Source organism: Schistocerca nitens, chromosome 2 (genome assembly GCF_023898315.1).
Source record: "Schistocerca nitens isolate TAMUIC-IGC-003100 chromosome 2, iqSchNite1.1, whole genome shotgun sequence".
Lineage (NCBI taxonomy): Eukaryota > Metazoa > Arthropoda > Insecta > Orthoptera > Acrididae > Schistocerca > Schistocerca nitens.
In genome coordinates, this window is record NC_064615.1 from 558,127,419 (window position 1) to 558,144,908 (window position 17,490).

The following is a 17,490-nucleotide window of genomic DNA, read 5'->3' on the forward strand; positions in this document are numbered from 1 at the left end:
TTTCCAAACGCCAGGATATGCTGCAATCGCTGTCACATACTCTCGACCTGAGTTTCCACTATTATCTTTATAGGCTATTTGGTTAAACTTCGATGTTAGCGGACGGCGACATCAATCACTAAAAATGAGTACGGTACAATTGGCGTTCGGCTGAATTCGGTCGATTCGGTTGTGGTGACAGACAGATCTATAGCATATCCCGAGCTCTAGGTAGGCGTGGAAGTTGATAATTTGGTTGTGAATTAGAATATGAATGCCAATTAATGATTGTAATAATAGATTAACCTATAACAAAGTGTAATGTATATGTTCGCCCATATTTAATCGCTTGATTTCAGCCGAGCGCCAGTTGTACTGTACTCATTTTTCGACACCGCTTCATACACCACCGCCAACGTCAAAATTTTCGTTCTGTATAACTTTGATCTTGACGGCCCTTTCATTGACATTCTGTGTGAATGGCGTCTTTTGGAATAAACATTGGAATGTTTTTTCATTTCGTTCCTTCCTGTTCCGTACCGTCAACAATGTCTATCACATCTTGTGTAACTTTCACGTTGTTGGTCACATTGGCTCACAACTGTGGCAAGAGTCTCTATGACTTTCTTTGAGTTCAGCTTCAGCTTGTATGTTGTGTAGTTGGTAAAGGCGAGAGTTGAAGACTTTAATGGAGAAAGAATTTGATAAAATTAACATGTCACTAGGTAAGAATTTGTGTAGCAGATTGGAAGATGCTGTAGGTATGGGAATGTAGAGATTGCATTTGAAGCGGCCTTTCCCAAATACGAATCGAAAGATTTTTATTTGTATACAGGAGACAAGCAAAGCCGGCAGCTTTCTGTAAGGGATATAACAAATTAGACGTGTATTTCGTAAACGAATTGGCGAGTTCATGAATTACAGGATTAACTATGTGAAAGGATAACTGATGATTAATCTTTTTTTCACCGATCGAATTCTCCCTATAACTTGCGAACAATGCCCTTCCTGTGTAATTCCTAAGAATTTGCGTTATATTTAGACTTCACAAATGAAAAACATGATCCTTCGAACTTTGTAATACTATTTTGAGGTAAATTAGAATTAGAAGCAATAACGTAGGACTAGATACTACGTGACAGCTCACTTTTACGAAGGATGTTACGATGTCTATGCATATTTATCTCTAGCGTTATTAAATCTATTACTGTGATTTTTGTCTTCTCGAAACTTTGTAGCATCAAACTAGATCTTGGGAGAAAAACTTTTTTCAAAAAGTCACCCTATATACACACAGTTCACATTTAAGATGCCTTGTCGTACTACGGATAATTTTTCAGTCGTTTACGTACAGTCTATTTAGCAGGGTCCTTCCATTGTATTATCATTTATTTCTCTTATTTCACATTCCTGAAGGTTATCCCATGAAAATACGTGGAAGAAGAATTGGGTTAATATAAATACTAGCTTGTGGACAGTGCTTTATCACTTGAGACATGACTCAAAGTTTTCATAAGCACTAGTGGTTCTGGAGATTAGTTGAAGCTTTGGTGGACAGTGAATCATGTTGATGTTGCTTAATTTATGTGGAGCGTTGCAAAATCTAGGCATCCAAGTTGGACCCAACATAAACTCGTCACATGTGCCCACTCAGTATTTTCATTTGGCCTATTAGTTGTCATTACTGTTAGTATAGAAATGACTGTAATATTAATAGATATCTACATGGCTATCCACAACCCAAAGGTCAGTGAACAGCACTTTGTTTCACCAGGCACGGTTCTGTGGCATGTAGTATGCATTTGACTTCTTCTGGCTTTTAAACTGATTTGCATAACCAGAAACCTATAGTTCATTATGGACACCAAATCAGGGTGCAGCTATGCATTTCTTACAATGACATTTATTGCCAGAGGTGAAAGAAGTGATAAGCGACAGAAAAATCCTGGTCAACTGGGGATCGAAACCTGGAGTTCAAAATTTGTAGTCTGGCTCTTACCCACTGTACCACATCATGTAGATGGATGTGCGTGAAAACACTGTAGTATCTTTGTCTGTTACAGTAAAAGTTCACTGTGTTCACTGCATGTTTTGAAGGTTGCACCATGAACATTGTCATTATCATCAGGTTGTGTAACTGTGGAAACAAGCTGTCCGTAAAATGGAAGACTATACTGACACAGGCAGAGTAATGTTTTCATCCAGATAAGCCATGGCAGTTCATAATGTATTAAGTAGTAATCTTCATCTCTTCTCAGCAAGCTACCTTACAATGCGTAGAGGAGGGTACTTCTTGTACCACTATCACCCCTCCCCCCCAACCCCCTTGCCCTTATTTCATTCACAAATGGTGCAAGGTAAAGTTGATTTTTGGAAAATCTCCATATGGTTTCCAATTTCTCTAATTTTTTCTACATGGTCATTTCATAAGATGGATGTGGAAGAAGTAATGGTACCAACTCTTTCTAGAACATACAGACTCAGAACTGCAATTATGAACCCCTTGATGGTGCACAACGCCTCTCTCATATCGTCAAATACTGGAGTTTCCGTGAGAATCTCCGTAATGCTGTCAAACAGACCAAATGATCCTGACGTGAAACATATTCTTCATTGGAGCATCTAAATCTCTCCTATTAATCTAAACTGATAAAGGTCCTAGGCTGGTAAGCAATTCATAGAATCAGTCTGACAAGTGTTTAGTAAGCCTTTTTTTCCATCCAGTGAGTCCCAACATGGCATCTACCTTTCATGTAATTAGTTTTATTTGGTAAATTGACATTACTTCTATGTATTTTACAGTAGTTACCATTTCCAGTGATTGGTTACTGATAGCAGGATGGAACAGCATATTGCATTTATTTCCATTGGGAAACCTTGCATCTATCATCCATCCTCTGTCGCTTTTCTTGCATTTTGTTCATATAGACGACAGCATCATCTGTGAATGGAGCTTTCAACATTGTCCACTATATTATTTATGTTTTAGACAGTAACAGTCTTACATACACCTGTGGAGTACTTCTGAAATTACATTTACACATCTGAAATTAAACTTACATCCATCCGTTTCATTCCATGTAGAATCAAGTGTTAATTTCTGTGTGCTAGGTAGTTGTGAATTCAGTCACAAATCTCGTCCAGTACTTGATAAACTCAGTTTGTTCATTAAACAACAATGTGGAACTATTGAATGCCTTCCTGAAGTCAAGGAATGTGGCCTCAGCCAGGGTGTGTCTGTGGCACTATGTAATTCATGAATGAACAGAGTAATCAGAGTTTTACAAGAACTCCTACTGATTTGAGTAATCAGTTTGTGTAACTCATCGTGTCAAAATGAGTAAAATGTTCAGTAACTGCCAAAACACTGATAGTGAACTGCCTTCATTAGAGACTACAGTAATAGGTGTTCAATTCCCTAAAACTTTCTGAAATGTGTAACTTTGAGTTATTGGCGAAAAATTGGTGGAGACTTTTCTTCTTCTTCTTCTTCTTCTCCTTCTCCAAAACATGGAGTTAACAGGTATTGTTGATGTCACCAAATGTAGTTGTCTTTATTTTATTCAGTGCTACTCTGTGATTTTGTCACTCTTCTGGACAGCATCTTAGAAAAGACTTCAAGTGGATAAAGTTAAAGAAAAGGGTTCAGTTTTCCTCTAGTCTTTCTCATAATGTTTGCTATGCAGTTTAAAGTTTTGAAGTTTTCGTACTTCAAAGTAATTCCTGCCCGTAGTTACAGTGCATTTGGAGTCAAGTATTAATCACATTTCAAGATGCTTTTAGCTTTACTGCAATCATTGTAATTCTTTTCACTCCTTATGACATGCTTTCTTGATTTCATTTGCTTTATTATGATTCTCTTGTAGGGCTTAAGCTCGAAATTCCAGTTACCAGATGCTTTCAGTACCCTGGAAACTGATTTTTTCCAGTCCACTGCAGTGAGTTTCATTCCCAGCCAAAATGCTGTTGAATGCCATCGAAGATATTTGCATGTTCCGGGTCAGTAACTATACTTGCAGGATTCTCCCCCCCCCCTCCTCCTCCCCCTCGAAATTCCAGTTACCAGGTGCTTTCAGTACCCTGGAAACTGATTTTTTCCAGTCCACTGCAGTGAGTTCATTCCCAGCCAAAATGCTGTCGAATGGCATCAAAGATATTTGCATGTTCCGGGTCAGTAACTAACTATACTTGCAGGATTCCCCCCCCCCCCACACACACACACACACATGACAGTATTATGAAAAGTATAGATTACTACTCAGCATATAGCAGAGAAGTTGAGTTGCAGTCACGCACAACAAAAAGACTGCTTTCAGTCAAAAGTCTCTTCTGAAATACTCAGAATACACACACATTACCCTTTGTCTCTGGCCACCAAGGTAATGCTGTTTCAAGTAGCAACACATGGTGGGAGAAGCAAGCTGGGTAGTGGAGCTAAGGAGGGGGCTGGTGGGAGGTTGGTTGGTTTGATGGATTGGAGTAGGGGGACCAAACAGCGAGGTTATAGATCCTATAGGATTGGGGAAAGAAATCGACCGTGCCCTTTCAAAGGAACTATCCCAGCATTTTCCTGAAGAGATTTAGAGAAATCACATAAAACCTAAAGCAGGATGGTATGGTCGGATATTGGTTTGAACCATCATCATCCTGAATTGGAATCCAATGTGCTAACCACTGCGCCTTCTCACTCGGGTGGAGAGGGGGAAGGATGGCAGGGTAGTGAAGTATTATTGAGGGAGCATGCAGAGATGTAGTGGGGAGATGGGAGGTTAGGCGGGGGGGGGGGGGCGGAGCAGGAGACAAGTAAGGACCGTGTGGGTGCGTTGGTGGAATAGAAGGCTGTGTAGTGCTGAAATGGGAACAGGAAAGGAGACGGGTGGGTGATGGACAGTGACTAATGAAGGTTGAGGCTAAGAGGGATTACAGGAACGTAGGATATATTGCAAGGAAAGTTACCACCTGTACACTACAGAAAAGCTGGTGTTGGTAGGAAGGATTCTGAAGTAAAGAGTGATGGTTTGGGCAGAGTGCATGGCAACTGTTTGTTGGCCACAGTTTGTTGATGGCTATTCATGCAGACAGGTAGCTTGTTGGTTGTCATGCCCACATAAAACACTTAATTTGTAGATTACATGACTGCTTTTACAGGTAGCCCAACCTTTGATGGGGTGGATGATGCCTGTAACTGGTCTGGAGTAGGTTGTGGTGGGAGGGTATTTGGGACAGATGTTACATCTAGGTGTATTACAGGAATATGAGCTATGAGGCAAGTGTTTGGGAGCAGGGGTTGTGTAGGGATGGACAAGAATATTGTGTAGATTTAGTGGGTGGCAGAATACCTCTGTGGAGGAGGTGGGAAGGATAGGAGAGAGGACATTCCTCATTTCATGGCACAACAAGAGGTAGTGAACTGTGTGTCATTGTGCTCTGAAATCTTTCCAACACCTGCCACAGTGATACTCTCCCACCCACCAAACCTACACAGTATCCTTGTCCATACCTACCCCACCCCTGCTCCCAACCCCATGCCTCATGGCTCATATCCCTGCAATAGACTTAGATGTAATGCCTGTCCCATACATCCCCCCCCCCCACCACCCCCACCACCACCGGCTCGGCACTCGTTGGGGGGTTCATGCTTGGCTACCACCAGGCCCCAGCCTATGCAGCATTTTTTCCCCTTCTGTGCTGCATTTCTATTCTCTTGCTGTTCTTTTTCCCCTCCCTTGAGGAACACATCTGGGGTATTATTGGGAATGTTCTGCATTGTGTCGCTGACGAGGGGACAGTCTCACCTTGTTTTTTGCTCCCTTTTCCTTTCTTTGTTTCCCTTCTCCTCTCGTTCCTCCACTTCGGTGTTTGAGAATCCTCTTTTTCTTCTTCTTCTTCTTCTTCTTCCTCCCTGTGTGCTCCTGAAGGTCGGACCACACTCCCGACGTGTAACAGGTGACTGGGTAATGCGTAATTCCCAGCCCTGTGTTGACAGGTAGGGTTCGCACGTACCCACGAGTGCAGGCCAGGCCCAGGGAGGGGTGATTGCTTGAGCTCTAACAGGGGTCCCCAGTTGGAAGGAGTGTGCCAACAGAGATGCTAGCAATCATGGAGATTTCCTCGTGATGTGTCAATCATCTTCCCACGGAACTTCTACAAAACGTAAACATAATGAGGCTAATGATTCATATATTGAAGACGGTTAGTCCTTCGCCACAGTAAATCTCTTTATTATTCAGAAAGGTGTAGTAAGTGCTGGGCCTTTGAAATCCTGACCTCAATTACTTTTGCTTTTGCTGTTGGAGACCACTTATGATTCTCAGGCACAACAACATGCTTGCTGTCTCACTTCTCCCCAGTTACCCTGTTCGTGTCTAGGCCCATAGAACTTTGAATTCTTCCTGTGGTGTAATTTACACCAGGCTGCTTGACAGTTTAACCGAGCCTGAAATCCAATCTTACCCCTCTGATCAGGATGTCATTGCTGTCCATTGTGTAATGAAAAAGGTAGATTCCTCCTTAGTGCCCACCCACACTCTCTCACCTTTGATAGAATGGTTCTTCTGTCCAAGCTCAAAGTAGGCTATGAAATTCACTGTCGGGCCGTACATTCCTAACCCAATGCGCTGCTACCAGTGTCATCGTTTCGACCACACTAGAACAACATCTTGTCGACACCCAGCCACATGCGTCACCTGTGGTAGGGATGTGCATGAGGGCGATTATCCACCTCCTTCTCCCTGCTGTATCAGCTGCAATGGTGGCCATGCCACTGCCTCTCGGGATTGTCCGGTGTATCTTGGTGAGTGAGCTGTTCAAGAGGTCCGGGTAAAGGAAAAGGTGCTTTATCCAGTCGCTCACAAGTTACTGCCTGGTCCCAAACCCGGTGTTCTCCTGTCTGATACCTATAGTTCTGTTCTTGTTACCCCTCGCTCCATGAAGGACATGGACATGTGACCTCCAATTCAGCTCTGAGGTTGTAAGATCGGCCAGTGTCAAGGTAGCATTGCCATCCCCCCATCCAACTGTGCAACAAGCCATCAAACTCTCGCCTCAAGGGATGAAGCTACCAGTTACACACCTGTAGGCCGGAAAGGACAGCAGGAGTACTCCCATGAAGACTTCCTCCGTCCCTCTAGCCAAACGACACCCGAGTGTTCACCTAACAGGTAAGGCTCGAAGAAGTCCACCACAGGCAAACGGTCTTCTCCTTCGCCACCTCGAAGATCCTCTTCAATGGTGTCGCCACATGGTACCTTAGCCCGTCCAGCCTCCATGTCACTGGTCCGCACCAACAACAGTTTTTCAGCATTGGACTCCAGAGACCGACCACACTAGCAAGCTGATGCTTCTGCGGACCCCAGGGAGCAGGATCCTCCTGCTTCTGTGTCCTGTAGTAGTACCACTTCCCCAGCTGCCACTCAGCAGCCGCCGAGGTGACACCCCTTCATCTCTTCATCATCATGACTGTCCTCCAATGGAAAGTTCGCAACCTTCAGTCCCACAAAGGGGATTTATGGCTGCTTTTAGCGTTGCAGTGTCTCCTTGTATTCTGCCTTTAGGAAACGAAATCGCGCACTTACAACCGGTTTGAGCTTTCACATTTCTTCCCAATTCATTTTGATCTTCCCCCTGAGGGTCAGCATTCCACCTCATGGGGGCATCATGCTGCTCATACAGGATGATATTCATAGCCAACCCATGTCCCTGACTACTAATCTTCAAGCTGTGGCAGTTTGCCTTTTCCTTCCCCACCTGATTTTTTTTTTCCCTCTGTACCATACATGTCCTTCCATCATTCACCGTCACCAGGGCAGACTTCCTTCAGCTTATTGGGCAGCTACCTCCCCCCTTTTGCTACTCTGTGACTTTAATGCGCATACACCCTTTGGGGTTCTCCCAGGACTTGTCAGAGAGGTGCCCTCTTGCCTGACTTTCTTAACCAACTTAACCTCGTCTGCCTTAGCAGTGGAGCACCCACTTTCCTTTCTGATTCCTCACACACCTGTTCCCATTTGGACCTATCCTTCTGCACTGCCCAGCTTGCCCCTCATCTTGAGTAATCCGTTCTTTCTGAAACCTACTCGAGCGACCATTTTCCGTGTGTCATCAGTTCGTTGATCCTGCCCATCCACGTGCACACCTAAATGGCAGCTTCCTAAGACTGACTGGCAGCTTTACTCCTCCCTGGCGATCTTCGAAGAACGAGATTTTCCCAGTTGTGATGCCCAGGTGGAATATCTCACAAACGTTATCCTTACTGCAGCGCAGAATGTTCCATCCCCCGCACTCCCTCTTTAACATGTCGTGGACTGAGGCATGCTGTGACGCAGTTCGTGCGCAGAGACGTGCTCTCCATGACTAACCACCACCCTACGCAGGCAATCTGTGTTAATTATTAACGGATGCATGCAAAATGTCGTCACGTTCTTCAGGATAGCAAAAGAGCAAGCTGGATTTCATTCACTATTTCTTTTCACAGTTCCACACCTTTCTCTGTCGTGTGTGCCAATCTCCGACTACTCTCTGGAACCAAGATCCATTCCCCAATTTCCGTCCTGACTGTAACTGACAATTTCATTATGTACCCTGTTGCTATCACCCTGCCTTCCTCTACATCTACATGATTACTCTGCAATTCACATTTAAGTGCTTGGCAGAGGGTTCATCGAACCACAATCATACTATCTCTCTACCATTCCACTCCTGAACAGCGCGCAGGAAAAACGAACACCTAAACCTTTCTGTTCGAGCTCTGATTTCTCTTATTTTATTTTGATCATTCCTACCTATGTAGGTTGGCTCAACAAAATATTTTCGCATTCGGAAGAGAAAGTTGGTGACTGAAATTTCGTAAATAGATCTCGCCGCGGCGGAAAACGTCTTTGCTTTAATGACTTCCATCCCAACTCACGTATCATATCTGCCACACTCTCTCCCCTATTATGTGATAATACAAAACGAGCTGCCCTTTTTTTTGCACCCTTTTGATGTCCTCCGTCAATCCCACCTGGTAAGGATCCCACACCACACAGCAATATTCTAACAGAGGACGAATGAGTGTAGTGTCAGCTGTCTCTTGAGTCGACTTGTTGCATCTTCTAAGTGTCCTGCCAATGAAACGCAACCTTTGGCTCGCCTTCCCCACAATATTATCTATGTGGTCTTTCCAACTGAAGTTGTTCGTAATTTTAACACCCAGGTACTTAGTTGAATTGAAAGCCTTGAGAATTGTACTATTTATTGAGTAACCGAATTCCAACGGATTTCTTTTGGAACTCATGTGGATCACCTCACACTTTTCGTTATTTAGCGTCAACTGCCACCTGCCACACCATACAGCAATCTTTTCTAAATCGCTTTGCAACTGATACTGGTCTTCGGATGACCTTACTAGACGGTAGATTACAGCATCATCTGCAAACAACCTAAGAGAACTGCTCGGATTGTCACCCAGGTCATTTATATAGATCAGGAACAGCAGAGGTCCCAGGACGCTTCCCTGGGGAACACCTGATATCACTTCAGTTTTGATTTGCCGTCTATTACTACGAACTGCGACCTTCCTGACAGGAAATCACGAATTCAGTCGCACAACTGAGACGATACCTCCATCGGAAACGAACGCAGGCTCGGGCGATGCCCTTCTCTTCTCCAAATCGTGAGTGCTACAAAGTCGCCTTTACTATGAGGGAGATAGATCATGCTCTCAGTTCATCCCGATCCTCCGCCACAGGGCCAGACGCCATCCACATTTAGATGTTGCAGCACCTTTCTCTTGCGGGTAAGCACTTTCTGCTTAACATGTACAACTACATCTGGACAGAGGGTACATTTCCTGGATGCTGGCTTGAAGCCACCGTCATACCTGTACCTAAGCCCAGTAAGGACAAAAACCTTCGTTCTAGCTACTGCCCCATCTCTCTTACCAGCTGCATTTGCAAGGTGATGGAATGTATGGTGCATGCCCGACTGGTATGGCGGCTTGATTCTCACCATTTACTAATGAATGCACAGTGTGGATTTAGAGTGCAGCATTCTGCAGTTGACCATCTTGTTACTTTGTCCACTCATATCATGAATGGTTTTCTGCAGAAATCCCAGACTGTTGCCGTGTTTTTCGATTTGGAGAAGGCCTAAGACACCTGTTGGAGAACTGATGTCCTCCGTACTCTACACGTAGGGGTTCTGTTGGTGCCTGCACTGTTTTCTTTGGGAATTTTTACAAGACCGAGTTTTCAAGGTGCGTGTGGGTTTTGCCTTGTCGGACACCTTTATCCAGGAAAATGGTGTACCTCAGGGTTTCGTACTGAGCATCGTCCTCTTTGCTGTTGCCATTAGCCCTGTAATGGCCTGTCTCCTGCCGGGCATCTCAGACTCCCTTTTTGTTAACAATTTTGCCATCTATTGCAGTTCTCCATGGACAAGCCTTACTGAGGGGCGTGTTCAGCACTGTCTTGATCGCCTTTACTCAGCATGACAGTGGCTTTCCCTTTTCCACTGGCAAAACTGTCTGTATGAGTATCTGGCGGCACAAATGGTTTCTCCCACCGTCTCTCCATCTTGGACCTGTTGCCCTTCCATTCGTTGAAACTACAAAATTCCTGGGGCTCATGCTCGATAAGAAACTCTCTTGGTCCTCCCATGTATCTTACCTGGCAGCTCGCTGTACGCGGTCCCTCAGTGTCCTATGTGTACTCAGTGGTACTTCCTGGGGTGCTGATTGAACCACCCTCCTCCATTTGTACTGGTCCCTTGTCTGTTCGAAACTCGACTGTGGGTGATTTGTTTGTGTCTGCACGCCGGTCCCTCTTATGCCGTCTCCACACTACCTTCCATCGTGGCAATGGATGCCTTTTACACTAGCCTGATTGAGAGCCTGTATGCTGAAGCTGCTGAACTACCACTGTCCTACCGCCGTGACTTTCTCCTCAGCAAGTATGCATGCCGTTTGCTATAAGTGGCCACACCTCCTATGCTTCTTCCTTTGATGATTCCTTTGATCATTTACCTCCTGGAATCCGCTTTTTGCACTTCTTAATGTGGCTTAACTTCTTACTACCTGCAACTTTCGTGGTAGGTGTGAACCCTTCACCATCTTGACTTCGTGAAGGGGCCAATGTTAACCTTGGCCGTCATTCGCTTCCTAAGGACACTACTCCACTCTTGGTCTATCGCCTTCAGTTTCATGAGCTTCACATGGATCTTTGCGATAGTACCTCTGTATACACTGATGGCTCTGGGACTGCCTGTGGGGTCGGGTGTGCCTTCATCATTGACACCCATGTCTCTCGATATCTGATTCTGGCACACTCAGTATTTACAGCCAAGTCCTCATACCTCAGCCCGCAAGTCCCTATATTGTCTCCAATGATCTCTGCATTGCTGTCTGTCAGGAGGTGGTGTCCCTTTGGCATCGCCAATGGTCCTCCCTTCACGGGAATAAGCATCAGCCTATTAAGCCTCTCCCAGCGCCTTGGATGACATCCTCTTAGCCCTCCCACCCGGCGGAGATTATTTTAACTTGGCTGCATATTGGGCACTGCCTTTTTAGCCATCGTCATTAGCTAAGTGGCGCTGCCCCACCACTTTGTACATATTGCGCCCAAATTTTAAATGTCCGACACTTCCTGATGGAATGCCCTTTTTGTAACCATTTACATTCCAGCTTGGGTTTGCTGTCTTATTTATCAGACGTTTTAGCGAATGACGCGTGGGCTGTCGACTGCATTTTACTTATGTACAGAAGCAATGTGGCGAAGGCCATTTATTTTTAGTTTTGGACCTCTGTTTCTGTATGGTGTCTTGTTTAGCCCTTTTCCACATGCCTGTTTTTAGCTGTCGTCTCTTCTGTCAATTGGGACTGATGTATAGTTGTGCAACTCCTCTGTGTGTTCCTGTTCTCTAGTTCTGACTTGGGCACATATGGCCCCAGTTGTTTTTCGCATCCTAAAGCAAAACAAAACAAAGGCAGGGCTACCTGTGAAAACAGCCATGTGATCTGCGAGCTAAGCTGCAACTACTGTGCTTCTTTCTACATGGTCATGATAACCAACAAGTTACCTGTATGCATGAATGGCCACTGACACTGGGCAAATTTGGACCATCCAGTTGTTGAGTACACTGCCCAACACAGTGCCCTTCACTTCAGTGATTGCTTCACTGCCTGCACCATCTGGATCTTTCCTACCAACACCAGCTTTTCTGAAATGCACTGGTGGTAACTCTACCTGCAATATATCCTGCATTCATATAACACCCCTAGCTTCAAACTTTGTTAGTCACTTTCCTTAACCCACCTGTCCATTTCGCTGTTCCCACTCCAGTACTGCACAGCCTCCTATTCCTGCAACGCACCCAGTGTTTTCTCTGCTTTTCTGCTCCCTCTCTCTTCCACCCCATCTCCCTCTCTCTCTTCCACCCCATCTCCCTCTCTCTCTTCCACCCCATCTCCCTCTCTCTCTTCCACCCCATCTCCCTCTCTCTCTTCCACCCCATCTCCCTCTCTCTCTTCCACCCCATCTCCCTCTCTCTCTTCCACCCCATCTCCCTCTCTCTCTTCCACCCCATCTCCCTCTCTCTCTTCCACCCCATCTCCCTCTCTCTCTTCCACCCCATCTCCCTCTCTCTCTTCCACCCCATCTCCCTCTCTCTCTTCCACCCCATCTCCCTCTCTCTCTTCCACCCCATCTCCCTCTCTCTCTTCCACCCCATCTCCCTCTCTCTCTTCCACCCCATCTCCCTCTCTCTCTTCCACCCCATCTCCCTCTCTCTCTTCCACCCCATCTCCCTCTCTCTCTTCCACCCCATCTCCCTCTCTCTCTTCCACCCCATCTCCCTCTCTCTCTTCCACCCCATCTCCCTCTCTCTCTTCCACCCCATCTCCCTCTCTCTCTTCCACCCCATCTCCCTCTCTCTCTTCCACCCCATCTCCCTCTCTCTCTTCCACCCCATCTCCCTCTCTCTTTGGGGCTCTGCAATTACCTGCCCCAGGGGTAGAGTGATTGAGAGGCTTCTCCTGTCATCCTGTGCCTACTTGCTCAATGGAGGACAGAGTACTCATTTCTGCACGGCGACTGGGTCGTTCTCTGCCATTGATCTCTCGCTTTGCTCTCCAGCTCTTGCCGCCAGTGCTCACTGGGAAGTGGTTGCTGACTTGCACGGCAGTGATCATTTCCCAATCTGGATTCACCTGCCAGATGGCGTGGGGCCCGAAAGGAGACCACCACGATGGGTGCTCAGTGGAGCTGACTGGACACTTTATAGCCAGTTGGCCCAATTCGAACACTGTGTGAATGTTGAGGTGTGGGTGGATCATATTACCAAAACGGTCCACCACGCCGCTGCAGCATCCATTCCACAGGCCACCGGAAGAGGCCACCTGTGCCTTGGTGGAGTGCCGAATGCCGCTCTGCAATCAGGACCAGGCGTGCGGCTCTGCGTCGGTTCAAGTGTCGGCCGACTGCTGAGAATCTTGCAGCCTTTTGGGTGGCGAGGGCAAGATGTCGCCGCATTATTCGTGAGAGCAAGAAGAGGTCGTGGCAAAAGTTCCTGAACACCATTAATCGTTCCACCAAAAGTTCCATTGTGTGGGAGACCATCAGGAGAATTTCTGGCAGAGGAGGGAGGTGCCCCATAGCTGCTGTAATGACTAACGGCACTCTCCACACAGATCCGTGAGACATTGCCCAGATTATGGCAGCATATTTTGCGACAGTTACTGCCACAACCAGTCAGGATCCAGGTTTCCAGCGCCATAGAGCGGTTGCTGAGAGGTGTAGTCTGAACTTCCAGTCCACCTCTCATGAAGTTTACAACTGCCCATTTTCTATGTGGGAGCTGGATTCTGCATTGTCTGGAGCTCGTGACACATCCCCTGGTCACGACAGGATCCATTACAGTATGCTATGGCACCTCACAATGCGCAACAGAGAACTCCTCCTCGCACTTTTTAATGACATTTGGGCGTCGGGTCACTTTCCTGACGCGTGGCGTGAGGCAGTTTTAATCCCTTTTTTAAAACCTGGGAAAGACCGCACGAGCCCAAGTAGCTACCGTAGTATTGCCCTCACTAGTTGCATAGGGAAGACCTTGGAGCGGATGGTCAACCGCCGCCTTGTCTGGATGTTTAGAATCCCGGCAACTCCTTAGTTGCTTTCAGTGTGGGTTCAGGAGGTTTCGTTCCACCTTCGATAACCTTGCCCTCCTGGAGGCGGCTATACAACAAGCTTTCCTCCGCCGTCATCACCTTCTAGGTGTATTTTTCGACATCGAGAAGGCCTACGATACCACTTGGAGGCGTCTCATCCTGGAGCAGCTTCACGAATGGGGTTTTTGTGGTTGTCTTCCTCTTTTTATTCAGTCTTTCCTCTTACCACGATATTTTAGATACCGAATTGGTGATGTCCTGTCTGATCGCTTTGAGCAGGAGAATGGTGTCCCTCAGTGTAGCGTTTTAAGCGTGACACTCTTTGCCATCGCTATTAATAGCATTACGTCCATAGTGAAAAGTCCTGTCCAGTGTTCTTTGTTTGTGTATGATTTCTCTTTGTTCTGCTCTTCTTCAAGCCTTGCAACGACAACTCGTCAGTTGCAACTCACGATTAGGCGTTTGGATGACTGGGCGCTGAAGAGTGGATTTAAGTTTTCCACTGAGAAGTCTGTATGTGTTCTTTTTAACCGTTCTCGTTCGATTTTCACCTTTCCTGAGTTGCGCTTAAGGGACATTATTCTTACTTTTACAGACACGGTGAGATTTCTGGGGCTCATTTTTGACTCGAGGCTCACGTGGTTACCTCATCTTAAAGACCTGAAACGGCGGTCGCTTCAGGCTTTAAGTATTTTAAAATGTCTTAGCCACAGTACATGGGGAGCTGACAGGACTTGTCTGCTCCAGTTTTACAGAGCGTTTGTGCCATCTCGGCTCGATTATGGGTGCACGGTGTATGGGTCTGCGAGGCCTTCGTACTTAAAGATTTTGGACGTTGTCCACCATGAAGGGCTTCGGTTGGCCACTGGGGCATTCCGAACTAGCCCCATACCAAGCATCTGTGCAGAGGCAGGTGAACCGCCACTTCATATGCGGCGACGGCTACTTACGGTACGCCAGGCGTATAAAACTTTGTCCACACCATACACACCTGCATACCATACCGTTGCTCAGCCTCCTCTGGCACGGTTATTTCATAACCGGCAACGTGCGACACAGCCCTATGGGATGCGCGCACAGGATTGCCTCGCTGCGATGTCTATGGCTGCTCTTCGTGTTCTACGTCGCGGTTGGAGCAGATCTCCACCTTGGCTCCTCCGGAGACCCAAACTTATTTTAGATTTGACTCGTTTTAAGAAGGATGGCACGCCAGATTTTACATTCCAGTCACTGTTTTTTAACATTTTAGATGTGCATCACGGTTTCACTGTTGTTTACACTGATGGCTCCAAACAGGAGAATTTCCTTGGCTGTTCTGTGGTGTTCCCTGATCATGTTACCCGGATTCGCCTCCCTGCTGAATATACCGTTTTCGCAGCGGAGCTCCACGCGATCCTGAAGGCACTGGAGCAGATGAATCTTGTTCGGGGCGATCGATTTCTTCTCTGCTCCGATTCTCTTAGTGCCTTACAATCACTGCAGAACCTATACCCGACTGAGGAGATGGTCCAGCTGATACATGAGCAACTGTACTTGCTCCAACAGTGGGGTAAAGAGGTATCCTTCCGCTGGTGCCTGGTCATGTCGGCATATGGGGCAATGAACAGGCTGATCGGGCTGCCAAGGAGGCCTGCAGAGAGCAGGATGTGGTTCAGTGTCCTATCCCCTTGCAGTCAGTCATCGGTGCACTCCACAGGAAGTGCATGGAGTTGTGGGAGGACGAATGGCTGGCGGTGACGGCCAATAAACTGCGATCGGTAAAGTCAACCACTCGGCCGTGGCGTTCCTCCTGCCGGTTACTCAGGCGGGAAGAGGTGGCCCTCACACGTCTTTGGATCGGGCACTGTCCTCTGACGCATAGCTATTTATTACGGCGGGAGTATCCTCCGTTTTGTGATGCTTGTGGTGTGCACATCTCTGTCCAGCACATTTTAACAGACTGCATTTTATACCGTGATGCAAGGGCAGAAGCACAAGTTGATGGGGATCTGCCTTGTGTTTTAGCTAACGATGAGACGTGTGTGTCTAGGGTTTTCAAGTTTTGTGATGTGTCTGGACTCTGGCCTAAACTTTTAGGCTGGAGGTTTTAGTGTATTGCAGATTGGCTGACTCCTCCCTTTTTTCCTTGCGGTCAGCCAGCCACTTCCATCTGCTACATTGTTTTAGCTCCCTCTACCATTTTCTTCCTGTGTTGTCCACGTTTTACTGCTGACGCCCTGCTTCATCCCACGCTTCGGTGTGGGTGAGCTCATATTTTTCAATGATTGTTCCCCGTGTTTTATGTTCTGTTTTAAGTAAATGTTCTGAGGTTTTTTTACACCCATCTCACTATGATACTGAACGGGCGCTGAAGACCTTTGCTGTCGTGCGCCCAAAAAACCCCTCTACTACTACTACTCCCTCTCTCTTCCACCCCATCTCCCTCTCTCTCTTCCACCCCATCTCCCTCTCTCTCTTCCACCCCATCTCCCTCTCTCTCTTCCACCCCATCTCCCTCTCTCTCTTCCACCCCATCTCCCTCTCTCTCTTCCACCCCATCTCCCTCTCTCTCTTCCACCCCATCTCCCTCTGTCTAACCTCTCATCTGTGCCTAACTGCCCTACTCTCTCCCCACTATGTCCCTGTAGGCTCCCAGAAGCAGCACTTCACTGTCCCCTACCCCTACCCTGCTACCCCTACCCCACCCTTGCATCCTCCGTAGCCCCACAACCCAGCTTGCTTTTCCCATTAGGTGTTGTAGATGAGTCTGGCCTCAGTGGCCAGACACAAGTCGTGTGTGTGTTTTGACTATTTCGGAGGAAGACCTTTTGGCTGAAAGCATACTGGTTTAGCAGTCTTTTTTTTTGTGCCTGTCTGCAACTCATCATGTCCACTATATGGTGAGTAGCAATCTATCTTTTTCATGACTTTGTCATTTTTTCATTCTGCACTTTCCAGTCTTCTTTTATGTCTGCTTTAATTTTGAAAAATTCTTATGAACTGAGTTGAATGAGTGTCTTCAGTAAATAATAGAATTATATTGTTCAATGAAGTGAGAGTATACCATTTACGGTTTATTCTTATTTTAATGACCACAGCTGTAGGCAACAAGCTTGATTGAATGACAATTTCTCAGGTCTTCATTTGTCTGTGCAGTTCAGTTAGAGCCTTTCTTGTGTGTATTCTTGATTCGTTCCCACTGCGGGTCCGGGGGTTAGAATAGGCCTGAGGTATTCCTGCCTGTCATAAGAGGCGACTAAAAGGAGTTCCACATGTTTCGGCCTTTATATGATGGTCCCCTGTAGGGTTTGACCTCCATTTTTCAAAATTTTCCCGAAGAGCGAGCCAATTGGGGAAGGGTGTCCATTATGATATCTTTGGCCCACTTTCTC

General features: G+C 46.5%; 1 protein-coding gene across 4 annotated transcripts in view; it reads left to right on the top strand.

Annotated features, from left to right (window-relative positions):
• The first annotated feature begins 617 nt into the window (after positions 1–617).
• LOC126236590 (uncharacterized) overlaps positions 618–17,490 on the top strand; it is a 98,885-nt gene continuing 82,012 nt past the window's right edge. For all 4 annotated transcript variants that reach the window (XM_049946010.1, XM_049946011.1, XM_049946012.1 and 1 more), the window contains exon 1: positions 618–704. In XM_049946010.1, coding sequence (XP_049801967.1) covers positions 668–704 — 37 coding nt within the window. In that variant the 5' untranslated portion in view covers positions 618–667. The remainder of the gene's footprint in view (positions 705–17,490) is intronic.